The 15111-nt window shown below is 39.0% G+C and overlaps 1 protein-coding gene across 4 annotated transcripts; it reads right to left on the reverse strand.

The window, feature by feature from the left end:
• Positions 1-301: 301 nt before the first annotated feature.
• postnb (periostin, osteoblast specific factor b) lies at positions 302-14554 on the reverse strand. Of its 4 annotated transcripts, XM_080427815.1 has the most exons (23): positions 14413-14554; positions 13910-14008; positions 10340-10404; positions 9983-10140; positions 9741-9905; positions 9448-9594; positions 8060-8201; positions 6742-6954; positions 6400-6534; positions 5608-5756; positions 5147-5283; positions 4820-4950; positions 4198-4328; positions 3662-3764; positions 3363-3430; positions 2908-2953; positions 2712-2741; positions 2035-2120; positions 1926-1995; positions 1775-1822; positions 1587-1667; positions 1459-1494; positions 302-1354 (listed from the first exon to the last, which is right to left on the reverse strand). In XM_080427815.1, the coding sequence occupies exons 1-23, from the start codon at positions 14529-14531 to the stop codon at positions 1314-1316; spliced, it is 2400 nt and encodes a 799-aa protein (XP_080283941.1). In that variant the 5' UTR covers positions 14532-14554; the 3' UTR covers positions 302-1313. The 4 variants fall into 4 exon arrangements, with proteins under 4 accessions (XP_080283941.1, XP_080283942.1, XP_080283939.1 ...); XM_080427816.1 differs by lacking the exon at positions 2712-2741; XM_080427813.1 differs by having other exon boundaries at positions 1926-2120.
• Positions 14555-15111: the final 557 nt, after the last annotated feature.

Here is a 15111-nt window from a genome sequence, read left to right on the forward strand (position 1 = left end):
TATTTGAAGGTGCACATGAAAGTTAAAGTTGTGCTTTAACGCTTTAGGTCTCTAAGTCTTACTATGAACTAAATATTCTCAGTACTATTATCAAGGCTTCATTGACCATCATTTAGAGGTGCTTCATGCTCAAAGAATGTGAAGGGAGTCCTTTCAGACCATTAAAACAGATGAAAACATTTGTTTTAGATTTAACATAATTTCCACTTCAAAACTGCCATAACTGTCAAATGTCTACGTAGAAAGAGCCCTGGTAAAATATTGGCCACCACTTTTAAAAGGAGTGATAGATTACACTGACTGGCTGTTTTACAGAGCTTTTATTTAAAAAATTTAAACACAGACATTTTGTATTGTTTAGTGTAAATAACGACTGCCATTTATTTTCTTTCTTTCAAACTCCTTTGACCTAAACTCCCTTGCTCAGTAAATGATTTTGCAACATTGTATACACTAAACTCAATTAAAGACACCAACTGCTCTGCATATTGACTGTCTTGAAGAATCATAATACACATTTTCACAGAACTGAATAACTGCTGAATTATGTTCAGCCTTACTGGAAATTACTCCTAAACTATGTCCCTTAAAAGTTCCTCTCATGTTGGCATTTTTATATCAAATAATAAACTTTATTGGAAAATGTTTTGGAAATACAAAGAATTGAATCCAGTTGCATTTGGATACATTGAACTAAATGTAGAACTACGGTGAGACTGGGTTAACAAAACAAACAAAAATCTGACAAAATACAAACATTTAAGATTAAAATGTTGAAATTAACATTTAACACAAGAAGAAGAATGAAGTTATAAAGTCTGAAAACAACAGTGACCTTTTTTGCAGTGTGTGCAACACAAAATCCTTAAAATTAGATAAAATATTCCAAAACAGCTTGTAAAAACCAGCTTGCATCAACATTCACCTCTAGCAAAGGAAAAAATAATGGCTTAGAATTTAAAATAATTCATTGCCACCATAAGAGCTTGGATTTGAAATATTTTATTTCTACCCTGACTTGCTTTTTGTCTTTAAAGTCTTGCAAAATCCCTCATTTGAACACTATTTACAGGTACTGACAGTTCATAATCTCTTTCATCACCATTGCACCCTCAAAATTTGACACATACATATTACGTACATACATAATATTATTATGTATTGGAAAGCACCATTGAATTGTTTATGAAAATTGATGTACGTATGTCACTTAAACGTATTCTTTCAGATTTGAAAAACAAAAATTCTCAATTTGTATGATCGCTGTGAACATCTTGTGTAGAGTCTATCCTTGTCTTCCGGTGTATCCCTGTTCACTGCTCTCTCCTTTCATCAGTTCTTCTCCTCATACCAGCTAGTCACAAAGAGAATAGATAAAACAATATACCGTTATCATTTCCGATGACATTAACAATTAACATTAAAAGGTTTGACAATGACTGGATTTTTTTTTTTTACCTGGTCTTCGGACAGGCACCCTTCTTGGATTACCTCCTATAGGCAAACAGAGACATATCAGTCATATCATGACTCGTTTTTTGTCCAATCAACAAGATGCACATGCAACATGAAGATGAGATTCTCACCTTGGATGAGTTTGGTAAGTTTCGCAGAGTCATCATGTCCAAGCATCCCAGAGTCCCCCTCGATATGGGAGAGGTTAATTCCTTATGGAGAGAAGTAATAATTATTTATTGTTTAACTACAACAAACATGCCAAATGCTTACGTTTTTAAATCTAACAAAAATATCAGCAATGGTTACGTTTACTAACCTTCCACATCGATGTTAGTAGTGCTACTGCCAACAGAATATTGAGGGCCTGGGGAAGACAGCGTTACATAGCATTACTCTCTGTACTTACTTTAGGCAAATCCTATAACTCTAACATTGTATAAGTTCAAGTACAGGTAAACGTTATTTACCTCCTGAGACAACCCTGCTGACTGATGAGTAGATTGGAGCACCCTCAATGACCCTGGTGACTTTGGTGACAGATGGTTGTCCCTCAATGACCCTGGTGACTTTGGTGATAGATGGTTGTCCCTCAATGACCCTGGTAACCTTGGTGAAGGTGGGCTGCGACTGGATAACCCTAGTTACTTTTCTCGTGTCAGGAGCTACAAGGAGAAAGAAGATGATTGATAAAATGACATATGGACCTTTCACTGGCTTTGAAACTACATGACGACATGACACAACAATGTGACTCATAATAAATCAAATAATTTATATCTACACCTTTCAAAGACGACGTGTTTCATAATCAAATTCATATTTGCACCTTTCAAAGACAACAATGTAATTTATGATCAGATAATTTACATCTTATATCTACACCTTTGAAAGGTCACTTTGTTTTGCCGTTTGGAGCTTCTCCCAGAGTACTGATAGGTTGCCAAAACGTTTAATTCCTGAATGGAAGGACTCTTACTGTTTTGTGGTTGTTGTTATTTTATTTTTTTAAACCTCAGCTTTATATTATGAGATTTATATTGTGAGCCCCATGTGTTTGCATGCACATGCCTGCATGTGTTATGTGTTATGTGAATAACATCATTTCATCATGATTAATGACCGTTTCAACTCAAATGTCACTCCCCATTTGTTTTCTGCCAAACTTTCAGCCTCTCTCACACAAACATTATTTGAAGAAACTAATTGATGATGAATTACACAATAATTATGTTCATTAATCATTATTACTGTACCTTCCTGGATGACACGAGTGACGGTCCTTTCTAATAACGAGAGATATAGAAGAGTTCATGGCTATTAGAGTATGTATTGTATGCCCAGTTAAACACAAGTCCATTGTATATGTAAAAAAAAAAGGTAAAAATAAATGCATTAAATAGTATCTATAAATATATATATATATATATATATATATATATTGTTGCTTACTCATAAACGTAAGGGGGATTTCCTGATATCTGAATCCTGAAATGTACTGCAAATAAAACATAAGAATTCATTATGGCAGGATTCTCTGGAGCATAGTTCACAATTCTTAAGTTTTATTGTATGTCTGGATAGCATAATAATGCACATAAATATTGTTGGACAACTGCCCAAATGCAAAGGGAGCAACTATAGTAAGAAGTGTTACTGTACTGTGTTTCAATGGACTCCTCAACTAGCACTAAGGCAAACCAATGTTGTAGGCTATAGCACAGTAGTTCAAAATCATAGCGTAAGTTCCTAAAATTGTACTTAAAAAAATATTTAGGCATTATCTTTTCTTGTATCGCAGATGTAATCACAGGAATTGTTATCTTTACAGTCCAGCGATATCTAGGCCTATTTGAAAATGATAAAGCAACCTCTTTAACAACAATGCAACATTTTGTGAACTTTACCTTGATCTGGATGTAGGTGATGAGCTTCTTAAATAGCCCAAGAAGATCCTGGCTTCCAACAGGGATATCTAGATTAAAGCACAGGGCGTTAACCACACTAATGTCTGTAATTTGTTTTGCGTGCCATGTATTGCACTGAAAATGGTAAAAAGACATGTCCAACATTTTCAATGTGTGACACCAGCACGCAACCAAGTATAATCATCCTTTAATCCAGTAATTAAACACAGCTCCCAAAGCATCCTCGACAGGTTTACACAGGAAAAAAGGAAAGAAAAAGTTCCAAGTGAAAATCGTACCTCCGGGATACAAAAGACTGTTGACGAAGTGTACGACTCCATTGGTGGCCATGATATCAGATTCAGGGACTTGGACAGAATTCACCAGCAGGCTGCTGTTTGCCTGAGGGAAATAATTAAAACAATTATGGACAAGAACATGGGGGTTGAATTTCTTGATTAAACATGCATTAGAACTGCAAGACATGACAGGAAACAGAATCATACTCTCAACCTCACATCCTGCAAAGAACATGTGGTCAGTGCACTAACTGGCTGCACCACCAGGTAACCCCTACTCATTTAGTTATTGGCAACAGATTTCATCTCGTGTTATTATTCTTATTTCTATTTTCAACGATCACTTTAGATATTACAGAAGAAAAATATTGATATTTGTAAAAACTTCATGAGGCTTCATGAGGTTTAAAATTAATAGCTATTTACAACTTCACATGTGTAGTATGAAAAAAAAAAGGCAAGACTTGAGCTGTTCTAGTTGAGAGAGATCTTATTCTGCATTCTTCATTTCTAAAACAGACATACAACATACTTACAAACAACAATCTGAGGTTACTGCCTTGGAGAGACTTGAGAAGGTTTGTAACTCCTGTCTCTATACCTCCACCAATGAATATGCCGTTGCTGAAGTGATACAGCAAGATGGTTCTAAGGGCATTGGTGTCAGCTGAAAAATGTAATTGTAAACAATTCACAAATCATGACATAAACACCAACTGTAAAAGTAAATGATAAAAATCAATTCTCTGGATCCACATGGGAATGACGTGACCCCAATGTGGATCTCAGACTTCATTTGTCCAGTCATCTATGACGTCAGTCGTCTATGTCACTCGACTCTATGACATATCTATGATGTATGATTCCAAATTTGGGCAAGGCTTCAGCCCGGTCAGAGACTTCATCATAAAATGTAATATGTACAAAACATATAAAACACAGCACAAAGAAATAATGGAGGTACTTATGTGGCCTACTGGCAGTGGCAGAAATCTGGCGCTAATTGGTCCAGCAGTTTTTGATTTTAGATCCAGACAGACACACAGACCAACCCTCTTATAGACGGCCAGACTCCCACAGAGCCGTAAAATAAATAAATAAATAAAATAAACACAATACTAAATCAACGAAGAACTGGAAAGAGTCCGGGAAACTAACCTCTCAATAAGTCCAAATCCCTCTCTCTCACACTAGCGAAAGCTTTATCACTCGGAGCAAACAGGGTAAACTCTCCATCCTGTTTCAGCAGGTCAGTCAAGCCAGCAGCTTCCACCAGGGACAAAAAGATCCTATAGCACAGAGAAGAAAACAGTTCCTTGGCTGTCACTTGGCTGTCACAGAAACCTGAGACAGTGCAAGACCGGCACTTTTCTATTCCAATTTTAAGCTGTACGTATTACATGAAATAAAGAGAACATACGGTTTGAGTATAATGCTATATTTTAATTCTCCTGCCCACTTTTATCGTCATCCCTCCATACTTACTGGAAGCCACCGTGTTCGCTCAGAATCTGGTACATATTTTTCTCTGCCGGTTTCATAAACATCCTCATGAGGTGAAGGGCTCCATTGCTGCCCTCTTTGCTGCCTCTTATCAGACATGAATTCTCAATGCAAACGGCCTGCAGAAACAATTCAGAGGTCCATGAAAGTGTCAAATAAACATTGTCCCTTCAGCACATTAAAAGCTTAAAATAATTTCAGAAGAAAAGGCATATTTTTCTTCAAGGTGAAGTAACAATAAAAACACAATGTTATTAATTGTACTTTTGTGACCTGAAAATACTTGTATTTTCATTTGATTACTGTAAAATGAGGTGTCACGCTGCATCAACTACCCACTTTTTTATGTACAGCTATCTGAAAGGGATGTTTCTTGTGCTTTGTTTTAATGGTGACCTGAAATTATATTTGGGCATCACTTCAGAGAAATGAAGAGGGCTTACAGTGCGGTAGATGAAGACCCTCAGGAACTTTCCCCCCAGGGTCTCCAGGCGCTGGCCATTGTACAGTTGACCCAGAACAACCTTATTCTTCAAGACGTGGTTCTCCAAGATGAGCCTCAGTTGCCTCTGATCCATAGACATTACTTCATCTGAAAAAAGACCCAACCTTACATGTTTGCTGTTGCTAATTCTAATAATAACAATTATAATAATACTTATAATATAATAAATAATATAAGTATAATAATAGGCTATTGTTTATAGTGCAATATTACTAATCATATTAGAAGCGGAAATCTTGGACGACCCAGTTCCTCTTTCTGTTGGATTCAAATGCCTTTCATACCTTCTTTCGTCATCTTTTGGGGAACGATTAAAGGAAGCTTACAAAAACAGCAGTGGCAAGCAGAGAACAGACCTTCAGGGCAGACTTTACTGCTTTTAAGCAATCTGATTTACTGTACTGTTCTGTACATGGAACATGTTCAGCAGCCCACAAATCTTGTTTCAGGATAGGGAGGCTTTTAGCAGTTACACCAATACATTTAACTGCTTTTGGCGAAATGGTGAAATGTACGCCACTGATGATTAATGTATTCCCCTTCAATTAATTGCATGTGTTGAGAGTTCTTGACTCACTTCTTTTGGATGGTACAGTAGGTATGTTCCCTGGGGGAGTGGGTACGAGTGTATTCACTCTGCCAAGTCGTAAAGCTACAGCAAAGCTGTATTGCATGTACGGTACATGTACTGTATATTCTCACATTAGACAGATATGGCTGTCTGACTCACCCGTGAAGACAGAGTTCAGGGGAGCCAGCAAAGTGTACTCTTGATCTGCTATCATATCACCGGCCAGGCCCAACTCTGATACCATGTCACCGAAGGTGGACTGGGTACTGCCGATCAGCTCCATCACCTGTTTAGCTTTGAAGGCACAGGAAACACAGAAACTATTAATATCAGATTGTTCCGTCCAGCATGATTCTTTTTTTTTTCATGATTTATATTTTATTTCGCCTTTTCTTCTTTTTTGTTCAAGACGTACAGTAAAACAGCATGATTTCTATATGCCCAACAAAATGCTGTACATACAGTGCCCATTAACTAAACACCCAAATACACAATCCTAACCTGAGTCAGGCATGAGCACTTCGTCAATGAGGTGGATGACACCATTGGTGGTGACGATGTCCTTCTTCAACACCATCTTGATGCCGTTGACAGTGAGGCTGTCTCCATCGCATCCAATCTCAATGTTGTTCCCCTCCACGGTCTCATAGGAGGTGCCAGCCATGATGGCCTCGGAGCACTGGACTGAGTTCAGGAGGTGGAAGTTCAGCAGAGCTACGGAAGAAAAAGAAAGAAAGATACATGTAGTCTTGTCTTTAGCCTTTGCAGGAATTTGGACCATACACTGTAGAAAGAGAGGTTGGCTTTGACTATAATGGGTGAGATGTGGAAGAATTATGTATTGGTTATTTATTTTCTGTAATAATTCTTTACTTCAGTTTTGTTTTTATTTATGCTTTTATTCCTTCCTTGTTCGGGGCAACTCCCCAATTCTTTTTGACCTCCATTTAATGACTTTATGTTCTTGTTTTCAGAGCCTGTTATGATCTTTGTAAATTGTTATTATTATTATTATATGTTATTGTCAGTCAGAGAAGGGCTGTTGGAGGTTTGACTGCCTTGTGTCCTTTCCAGTGTTCAAGTGCAGGATATGAAGCACCAACCACCTGAAGGCCCTTTGGATCCCTTGGGCCCTCATGTGAGAAGACTCACAGCTTTCTTGTGAAATGGGTTGATCTTATCGTATAGGGCAATCTTGGGGCTAATAAAAATGTTAGGCTTGTACTGCTGCCATTCTGTCTGGCGTGGCGAATAATGCAGCTGTTTCCTGCTTCTCAATGTCACACAATCCTAAATTATAAAAATGTGCAGATGCTTTTTACATTGTTTTCTGTATGTGTGTGCACCAAATTATCCTGATTTGCAAATATTACCTTATTTTGTACATATTTTCCAATAAACAAGAAAAATTGCCTATTTGTCATCATAAATGTGACAAATAATTTGTCTACTTTTTCTGACTTTCCATTTGTTTTATCACATGCTTTGACTCAGCTTTGGTATGTACAGTTTGCCAAATCCATAACATGGTCTGTAATAGTTTCATCTGTTTTGAATTGGAAAATCTGAAACGTGAAAAAAACGAACTAAAAACCCAACATGTCGGTTACTAGGACCTGAATATAGGACACAGAACGATTTAGTTTATTTTTCTGTCCCGTTATCTCATTAAACATAACTGTGGTCCTAGTTTGGGCATCACCCAGGAGTTAATCTAAATTCTCTATCCTCCACTGTTTAAACTGTAGTGTGAGCTTGATCCTGAATGAGTAACAAGCATTCCAGAGAGGTGATTCTCGGCGACTAGCCCATGGTTTACCTTGGAGGACGTCCTTGTCAGCCATAAGTCTTTCCAGGACGCCCGTTCCCAGCTTTTCAAAGGCTTCATTGGTGGGGGCGAACAAGGTGTACTGCCCTGGCTGACCCAGCTTGTCAATCAAGCCAGAGGCAGTAGCCACATCCTAGAGGGAGATGTCATATAGATCAGTGGTTCTCAATCTTTTTCATGTCAAAGACCCCAAACTTATTTGACCGCAGACCCCCAACTGAAAAGATTTGTGCCAGGGTTTGTACCAAGCTTGTAGATCGGCTATTTTCAAATAGCCGATGTACATAGGGTTGAAGTGATTTTGGTGCGATATTAACTAATTTTGCTGGGGACCCCTTGGAACCTCCTCAAGGACCCCTGGTACGTGATTGAGAACCACAGATATAGAGCATAAAGACTACTAAAAATAAAAGCATAAACTAGAAAGGTATGCTCCTCTGAGCGCTTTTCTCAGCCAGGCTGGGAGGATTAACATTTCTATTGTATAACACTAGAGGTCTGGGCGCACTGCGGGCGCCTTGCCCCCTAGCCGCGCACAGGGCTCTAGTAGCCAAACAAATTGTGTGTCTGCATTGCTTGTTAGTCGCGCGATACCTGGAAACCTGGAAACCCTGTTGCTGCGTGGCTGCTCCGTTGCAGACGGGCAGAGGCACAGGCAGGGTTTTAACTCGACAGTACAGCGTGTACACGTTCATTGCGACAGCGGTGTGTGTTTCGACACGCAAACCTAAAGCGAAAGCAACAGCGGGGGTTGAAGCCAAGGGCTCGCCTCTTTTTTTTTTTTGGAGATGGACACATTTCAATGGCCGCTGCTTCGTTTTCGCTCGGCAGTAGTCGGCTGCACTCGCCTCGGGACCCGGATGAACGACACAGACACACGGCTGTCTATGGCACAGCCACGCATGCGCGCCACTCCCAAATGTAAGATAGGATACGGTGAAACTTTACACAACTTTATGCTTTTTTTTGTTAGAAATAAGCCATGCCCACAAAAATGTTAAGAGGCTAATTGCAGGCAAACGGTATGGAAAACCGAAATCCTATTTGACCTTCATTGTCAAAAGACGCGATCATTTGTGCATAATTTGGTGAAAAAAGTGTGAGTTGCATCACGATCCAAGGAATCCAGGTGATTTTTATTGTATGACCCAATAGGTCAATTATAGGCCAGAACGTAAAGCGGCCTGTTATAGCACCAACTTTGGGGTGGAGTGTCTTCCTTGGCCTACTGGGAGTGTGCATGCAAAGTTTGATGCCGATCGGTCCAGCTGTGTCCGAGATTAGCTGCGCACATGAGCAGGAGTAAAAAGATAACATCCGCCTCCTGGCCTGTCAAAGATAGTAAATGAATCAAAAGAATAGAACAGAATCCCACTCACCATCAGAGTGGTCAGGTCATCGTCAACCTCAATGACATCCTGGATGGTGTTTCCGGCAGCACTGATAACACGGTCGATGACATGCACCACCCCATTGGTGGCCACCTGGTTACCATGAATGATCCTGGCACAGTTCACAGTCACAACCTGCGCACACACACACACACACACCATGTTCTGCTGAAATTCACTGCTCCAGTATGAGAAAAGGTGTCCATGCCTACAGTATATACAGTCAAATTCAACTTTCAAGTTAGATTACCACACATATTCTGTCACGTTGAAATACTCACCCCATTGGAGTAGTGGTTGATTAAGAGGCCCAGGTCGTTGTACATTGAATTGATAGTCATGCCGTTCTTCAGGTCTTTGGTCAAGAACCGTTTGTTAGACATGTGATAATGCAGAGCGTTGTACAGCTCAATGTTCACATTGCTGACCAATGCTTGTCTCACCTCCTGTAAGACCAGAGAATAAGTCAATACGTTTTGTTCTGACACTGAGCTGCTACACAATTCTTAGTACTTTGGCTTACGTCATCTAAAAGGTCCCAGGCGTCATTGCTGGGGGCAAAGAAAGTGAATGACCCATGACCCTCAATCTCGGGCCTCAGCTTGGAGATGTCTGCATAATTCTGGGTTGAGGTAGCCTTCACCAGTCCCAAGGTACCATACACATGGTCAATAGGCGCCACTGAGGAGTAAGTGTACCATAAGAATTATTGCGTTCACTCTTCATAAACAGGAATAATCTTCATATGTAAGCAATATACGGAGTTGTCTAGTCATGGCAGTTTAGTCAGTCTAAGTTATTACAAGTGGCTGCTCTTTGGCTGAAGTTTATGTCCTTGTTTAACCTTCACCAGATCGTCTGAACACATTACGTCATTTACCTGCAGGGCAGCCACGCATGCCATCCAACTTCATGTATCCTGGACAGCACTCATAAAGCACAGTCCTGTAACGAAACCACAAACATCATGACAAAGCATGGTATTATAATTGTTTACAAGCATACAAGCAGCTTACACATACAATACAGCCGTGCGATAAATATTTTCTCTAGCTACCATTTTTTAAGCCAAATCTAAATTTACTGCTGACTTGACTGTTTCATGATCCCACGTTTTCTGTTTCCACATGTTCCTCATTATGTCTTTCATTGCTGAAGCATGTGGTCTGATGGCTTGGGCCAGATCCCAGTGGAAGGGGTGCCCCTTGGATTACGCTACCATTACAGTAGAGGGTTTATACTACCAAATAGTTGTCTTTGATGGTAAACAATTAGTTTTGCCCCTGGCCCCTGGTTTGGTTAACCTCAGAGACATAACTTTTTGGTTTTGAAATGGTGCAGTGTAATCAAAGTATCGGAAATTTTGGTTAGAATATGGAACTTTTCAACCGCTGCCATAAACAGTTTGATGGTCTCTATGTGGAAATAGACAGTCATATCCAGTTCAAATTTTCCTGTTGAACAGGAACAGTGTTACTTTTGAATAAACTGTAAAACAACTTTAGCATACTAGTCACCTATGAGTGAGACTTCATACGTTTTGTATAATTGAGTATAATTGCACCGTATATAATGAAAAGTAAGACAATTTGATACAAGAGAGAGAGCGGGAGAGAGAGATGTGGCATGTGAGAGAACATCTGAACAGGACTGGACACAGTTGCCATAAATCAGACATGGCTTGCAAGGAAGATGGAAAAATCCAACTCACAGCTGCTATAGATATAAAAAACAACTGTATCTCTTGGGTCAGCATGTCTGAGCATGCTAGAACTATAACTTCTGACACAACTCAATAGAAACCATTGGAAACAATACAAAGATTCTTAGATTTTCATTTTCCGGTGATATTCATTGGACTTGTAGTGCAGAGAATACCATGTTATTGTTAATGCAAAGTTATGAAAAGGAAAAAAAACAGCAACATGCAGGCATACAAGCTGGAGAGTCGTACACAATTCTTTACCTAAATTCAATCTGAAATTCACATGAAATTTCCTCTAGGAAAATCCTGATTCATATTTCCAACTCAGCATATCATTAAGAATAACTGTGGTATTGTTATTTCTAGACAATTTCTAGGCAATGCCATTTAGATTTGTAAAAAAGCGTGTTCAGCGTGGTTTACAGATCAATTCAATATTTAATGTCTTGTGTTTCATATAACTGCTCACATGCTAATGAAACAATACTGTACAAGGTGTGTTATGCTAGGTAATTCATGGGAGTGAACCACAATAAAAAACAGTAAAACAGATAAGCAGTCATAAAACTGGTATAGGCCTACCACAACTATTCTGCCTCTTTGCATTGTCCTAGTCACGTCATGTGAGGAGCACTCTGATGCTAATACTTAATTTATAGGCTACTCCATCGTACAAGGGTGTCCTGCGTCGCAAATAGCAAACTCACAATGCATCGCATTAACAGTGTCTCAGTTCGTATAGGGCTGGAGCCTGGGAACTGAAATCTGACTTGTTACACTTGCTCAATAAAACACAGAATCACTATTATTTCATAATAATCAGATCACTGATACCTCTTAACCAGATTATAGACACAAACAGCTTCAACGTAAACTACAACATTATGTAGATAACCTTGATTATCATATGATGATACATACAAATTATAGATAATTAGTACATTAAGTAAGCTACAGTATCTATGCAAGAGAATGGTCTGGGGTAAAGGAAAAAGGCTTCAGCCTTGTGCCTTTGAGAATGATGAATGAGACAAGTCGAGGTGGGATGATCATTTGAATGTAGCTGTCATTTACAGCTCACAACTCAGAAGGGCCAGACAGCATAGATGGAAACAGATCAAGACTTGTAATCTGAGCAAAGGCTCCTAGGTCATGGCTCACTGCCACTCTGTTACAGATGTCTTTGAACCACAGTTAAATAGAGTTGGGGGTAGACTGGGATGAGATCACTCAGAGTCAGCAAAACCCCCTCAACATTGCTCTCCCACACAGAGGAAACCCAGACTCCTTCTGGCTATGGAAACTTCTGATTGGTCAGCATCTTTATAAAACATGTTTTTTCACTGTGGATCACTCCAACGTTGCCAAACACGTGCTTATCCCAATAAAACCTGTTGCTAATGAACTGAGCTGTCATTCTGGATGCATACAGTAAAAAACGGTGGAACAACATTCCCATGCATGCACAAATTGCACATGTAATCCAATTATGTCATGTCATAAAATGTTCCACAAGACAGTTTACTATGCACCAATGTATTGATATGGCTCTGAGCATTATCTTTTGGTTAATTTCATAGTGCCATGAATGGGGAGTTCTGCTCAAATACATTCCATTCTTTGTTTTTGTTTTTCTGTTTTCCATTATAATCGTTGATATGTCTAGTGAACAGCTTTTACTTCTCATGGACTTCTCAGCTTCTGAGAGTGCAAGGCAACAGTAAGCTGTGTGTGTTATATTGGAAGTGTGGGCATGGATTGGATCCATGTTTAAACATAAAAGCGCTGAGATGGCTGGAACAATAAGAGACAGATTAGACAGATATTTGTCGTAAAATACAGTGTGTCTGTGATGAACTCACTTTTCCATTCATGAATATGCTTGACAATTTGCAATCCTGGAATCAGTGGTTCACCGCAGTGGTATTCAACAACGACCAGAACTCCTGACTTACAATAACCATAATACTTATAGTATATGGCAGAGATAGGACTCTTTTCGATGCAAAATGTTTAGGGCAGCAGTATGAATGTGTTTTTGATTATAAGCTGCAGCTTTATTAAAAGTAAGATACCAGACTTCTGTATCTACGAAACCATCCAAGTTTCCAGACCTTGTAAAAAAAATAAAGCATTTACCAGAACTAGACACTGAATGGAAATGTGGATTTTCAAACTTGCTGGGAAGATTAGCTGTCAATCTTTGACACTTAAATTGAGCTGTTCATAATTTAATATAGTGGTTCTCAAAGTTGGGTCAGGGGACCCCCAAGGGTCCTTGAGGGATTCCAGGCTCGAAGTTAGCCCAATGAGAGAATGTATAAGATTGACTATTCAGATCATAGGTTTCACTCTCTCGCACAAAATTGTTTGTGGGCAACCCAATCACAGGTTTAGGGTTAGTGAGGTTTAGGATTAGGGTGAGGTTTAGGTTTAGGGTTAGGGTGAGGTTTTGGTTTAGGGTTACTTAGTTATTATGTACTTCGAATAAAGAAATCTAGGACTGAGTCAACATGATCCGGATATAGGCACATAGACTCACAACATTTTAGATTAGAAAATGTCCAGTTTCAACGCTTTTTGTGCATTGCAGAAACTTACAGTGACAATGTTTTCCATGGCGACCAGGCTGCAGTGGGCTAAATCATATCAATTCAGGGGTCCTTGACATTAAGTATTTGAGAACCTCTGTTTTAATATAGGAAACCATTTTATCCTGTTGGAACCATAAAGTAACACACTTACGCTTTTTTTCCACAGATGGCCCCTTGGTACCAATTACGGCAAGTGCTGAAGTACTTTTTCTTGGTCCCCATGACTTGCTGGAGAGCGCAGACATTAGGTCTGATGAACACAGAATAAGACATGAAACACTTACTTGCAGATAAAAAAAAATCTGGTTCATATTTAGTCCTGGATATTTGCAGAAATCAAAATAATGATTCCAGTAAATTATGAAACAATTAGAGGCCACATAGTAAAATGTAACAAATTATTTGTCAGCTACTTCTGCTGGTTTGAACATATTAACAGTAGGTTTATACTGAATACTTTATTATTAATAATACATAATATAAATTATCAAGACCAGCACGTAAAAATGTCTTGCATTATTTTCTAATCTTCACCAACAAAATGTTCTATTGCAACTTGAGGCATACAATCATGCACAGACAGAACTGAATTAAATTAAAAAGCAAAACATGCCAACACTGTAGTAAAAAAAAAAAAAAAGCCTGAACACTTACCCCTCTTTTCTTGCCCTGATGCGACTGTGCGTCACTATTTTGTCATAAGCTGAGGAGTCAGCCTTATCAAAGGCAGAGAGCACAAAGAGTGCAAAGGCAGCAACAAAAAGGAGCTTCATCCTTGGTTTCCTTAGCTGGCCCCTCCAAATCCAGTTATGGGAGCAGGATCTCAGACTGGGAGTTTATATACAGTACCACCCCTCCAAACAAGGAGGATGGCAACATTTCACACTCATGACTGGACCACCCACAGACCCTTCAACATGCTGTATTGCTCTCCAAAGATTTGGGCACTCTCATACTGTACTTGTTAGTAATATAATAACAAATGTACACTTCTTGGGTTTTAGTTTTCATTTTATTTTCCATATAGATTTGGACATTATCCGATATACGATATGTAGTTTAATTCCACAAATCCTTATTTTTTGTATTAATTCATTTTCTCCTGTGATTTACAGTATGATGAAGCAATTACATTGTGTGTGTGTGTGTGTGTGTGTGTGTGTGTGTGTGTGTGTGAGAGAGACAGAGAGATAGAGAGAGAGCGAGAGAGAGAGAGAGAGAGAGATTTGTGGCAGAAAGTGCATTTAGTTTGAAGATTTGCTATCCTGATAATGAAGTTTGCCTTTGTGAACACTTTCCAGAGTTAACGGTAAATCATTTTAACAACAGAGAAATTATTTCAGATTCATGATG

The sequence above is a fragment of the Gymnoscopelus braueri genome (assembly GCF_963280865.1).
Source record: "Gymnoscopelus braueri genome assembly, chromosome: 5".
Taxonomy (NCBI): Eukaryota; Metazoa; Chordata; class Actinopteri; order Myctophiformes; family Myctophidae; genus Gymnoscopelus; species Gymnoscopelus braueri.

Excerpts from the sequence above, each read along its gene's own strand:
- postnb (XM_080427813.1), bottom strand. The coding sequence starts at position 14,531 with ATGAAGCTCCTTTTTGTTGCTGCCTTTGCACTCTTTGTGCTCTCTGCC. Across the intron at positions 8,202-9,447 it reads ATGACCTGACCACTCTGATG|GATGTGGCTACTGCCTCTGG; the intron begins GTGAGTGGGATT and ends ATCTCCCTCTAG. Across the intron at positions 5,284-5,607 it reads GGGTCTTCATCTACCGCACT|GCCGTTTGCATTGAGAATTC; the intron begins GTAAGCCCTCTT and ends TTGTTTCTGCAG.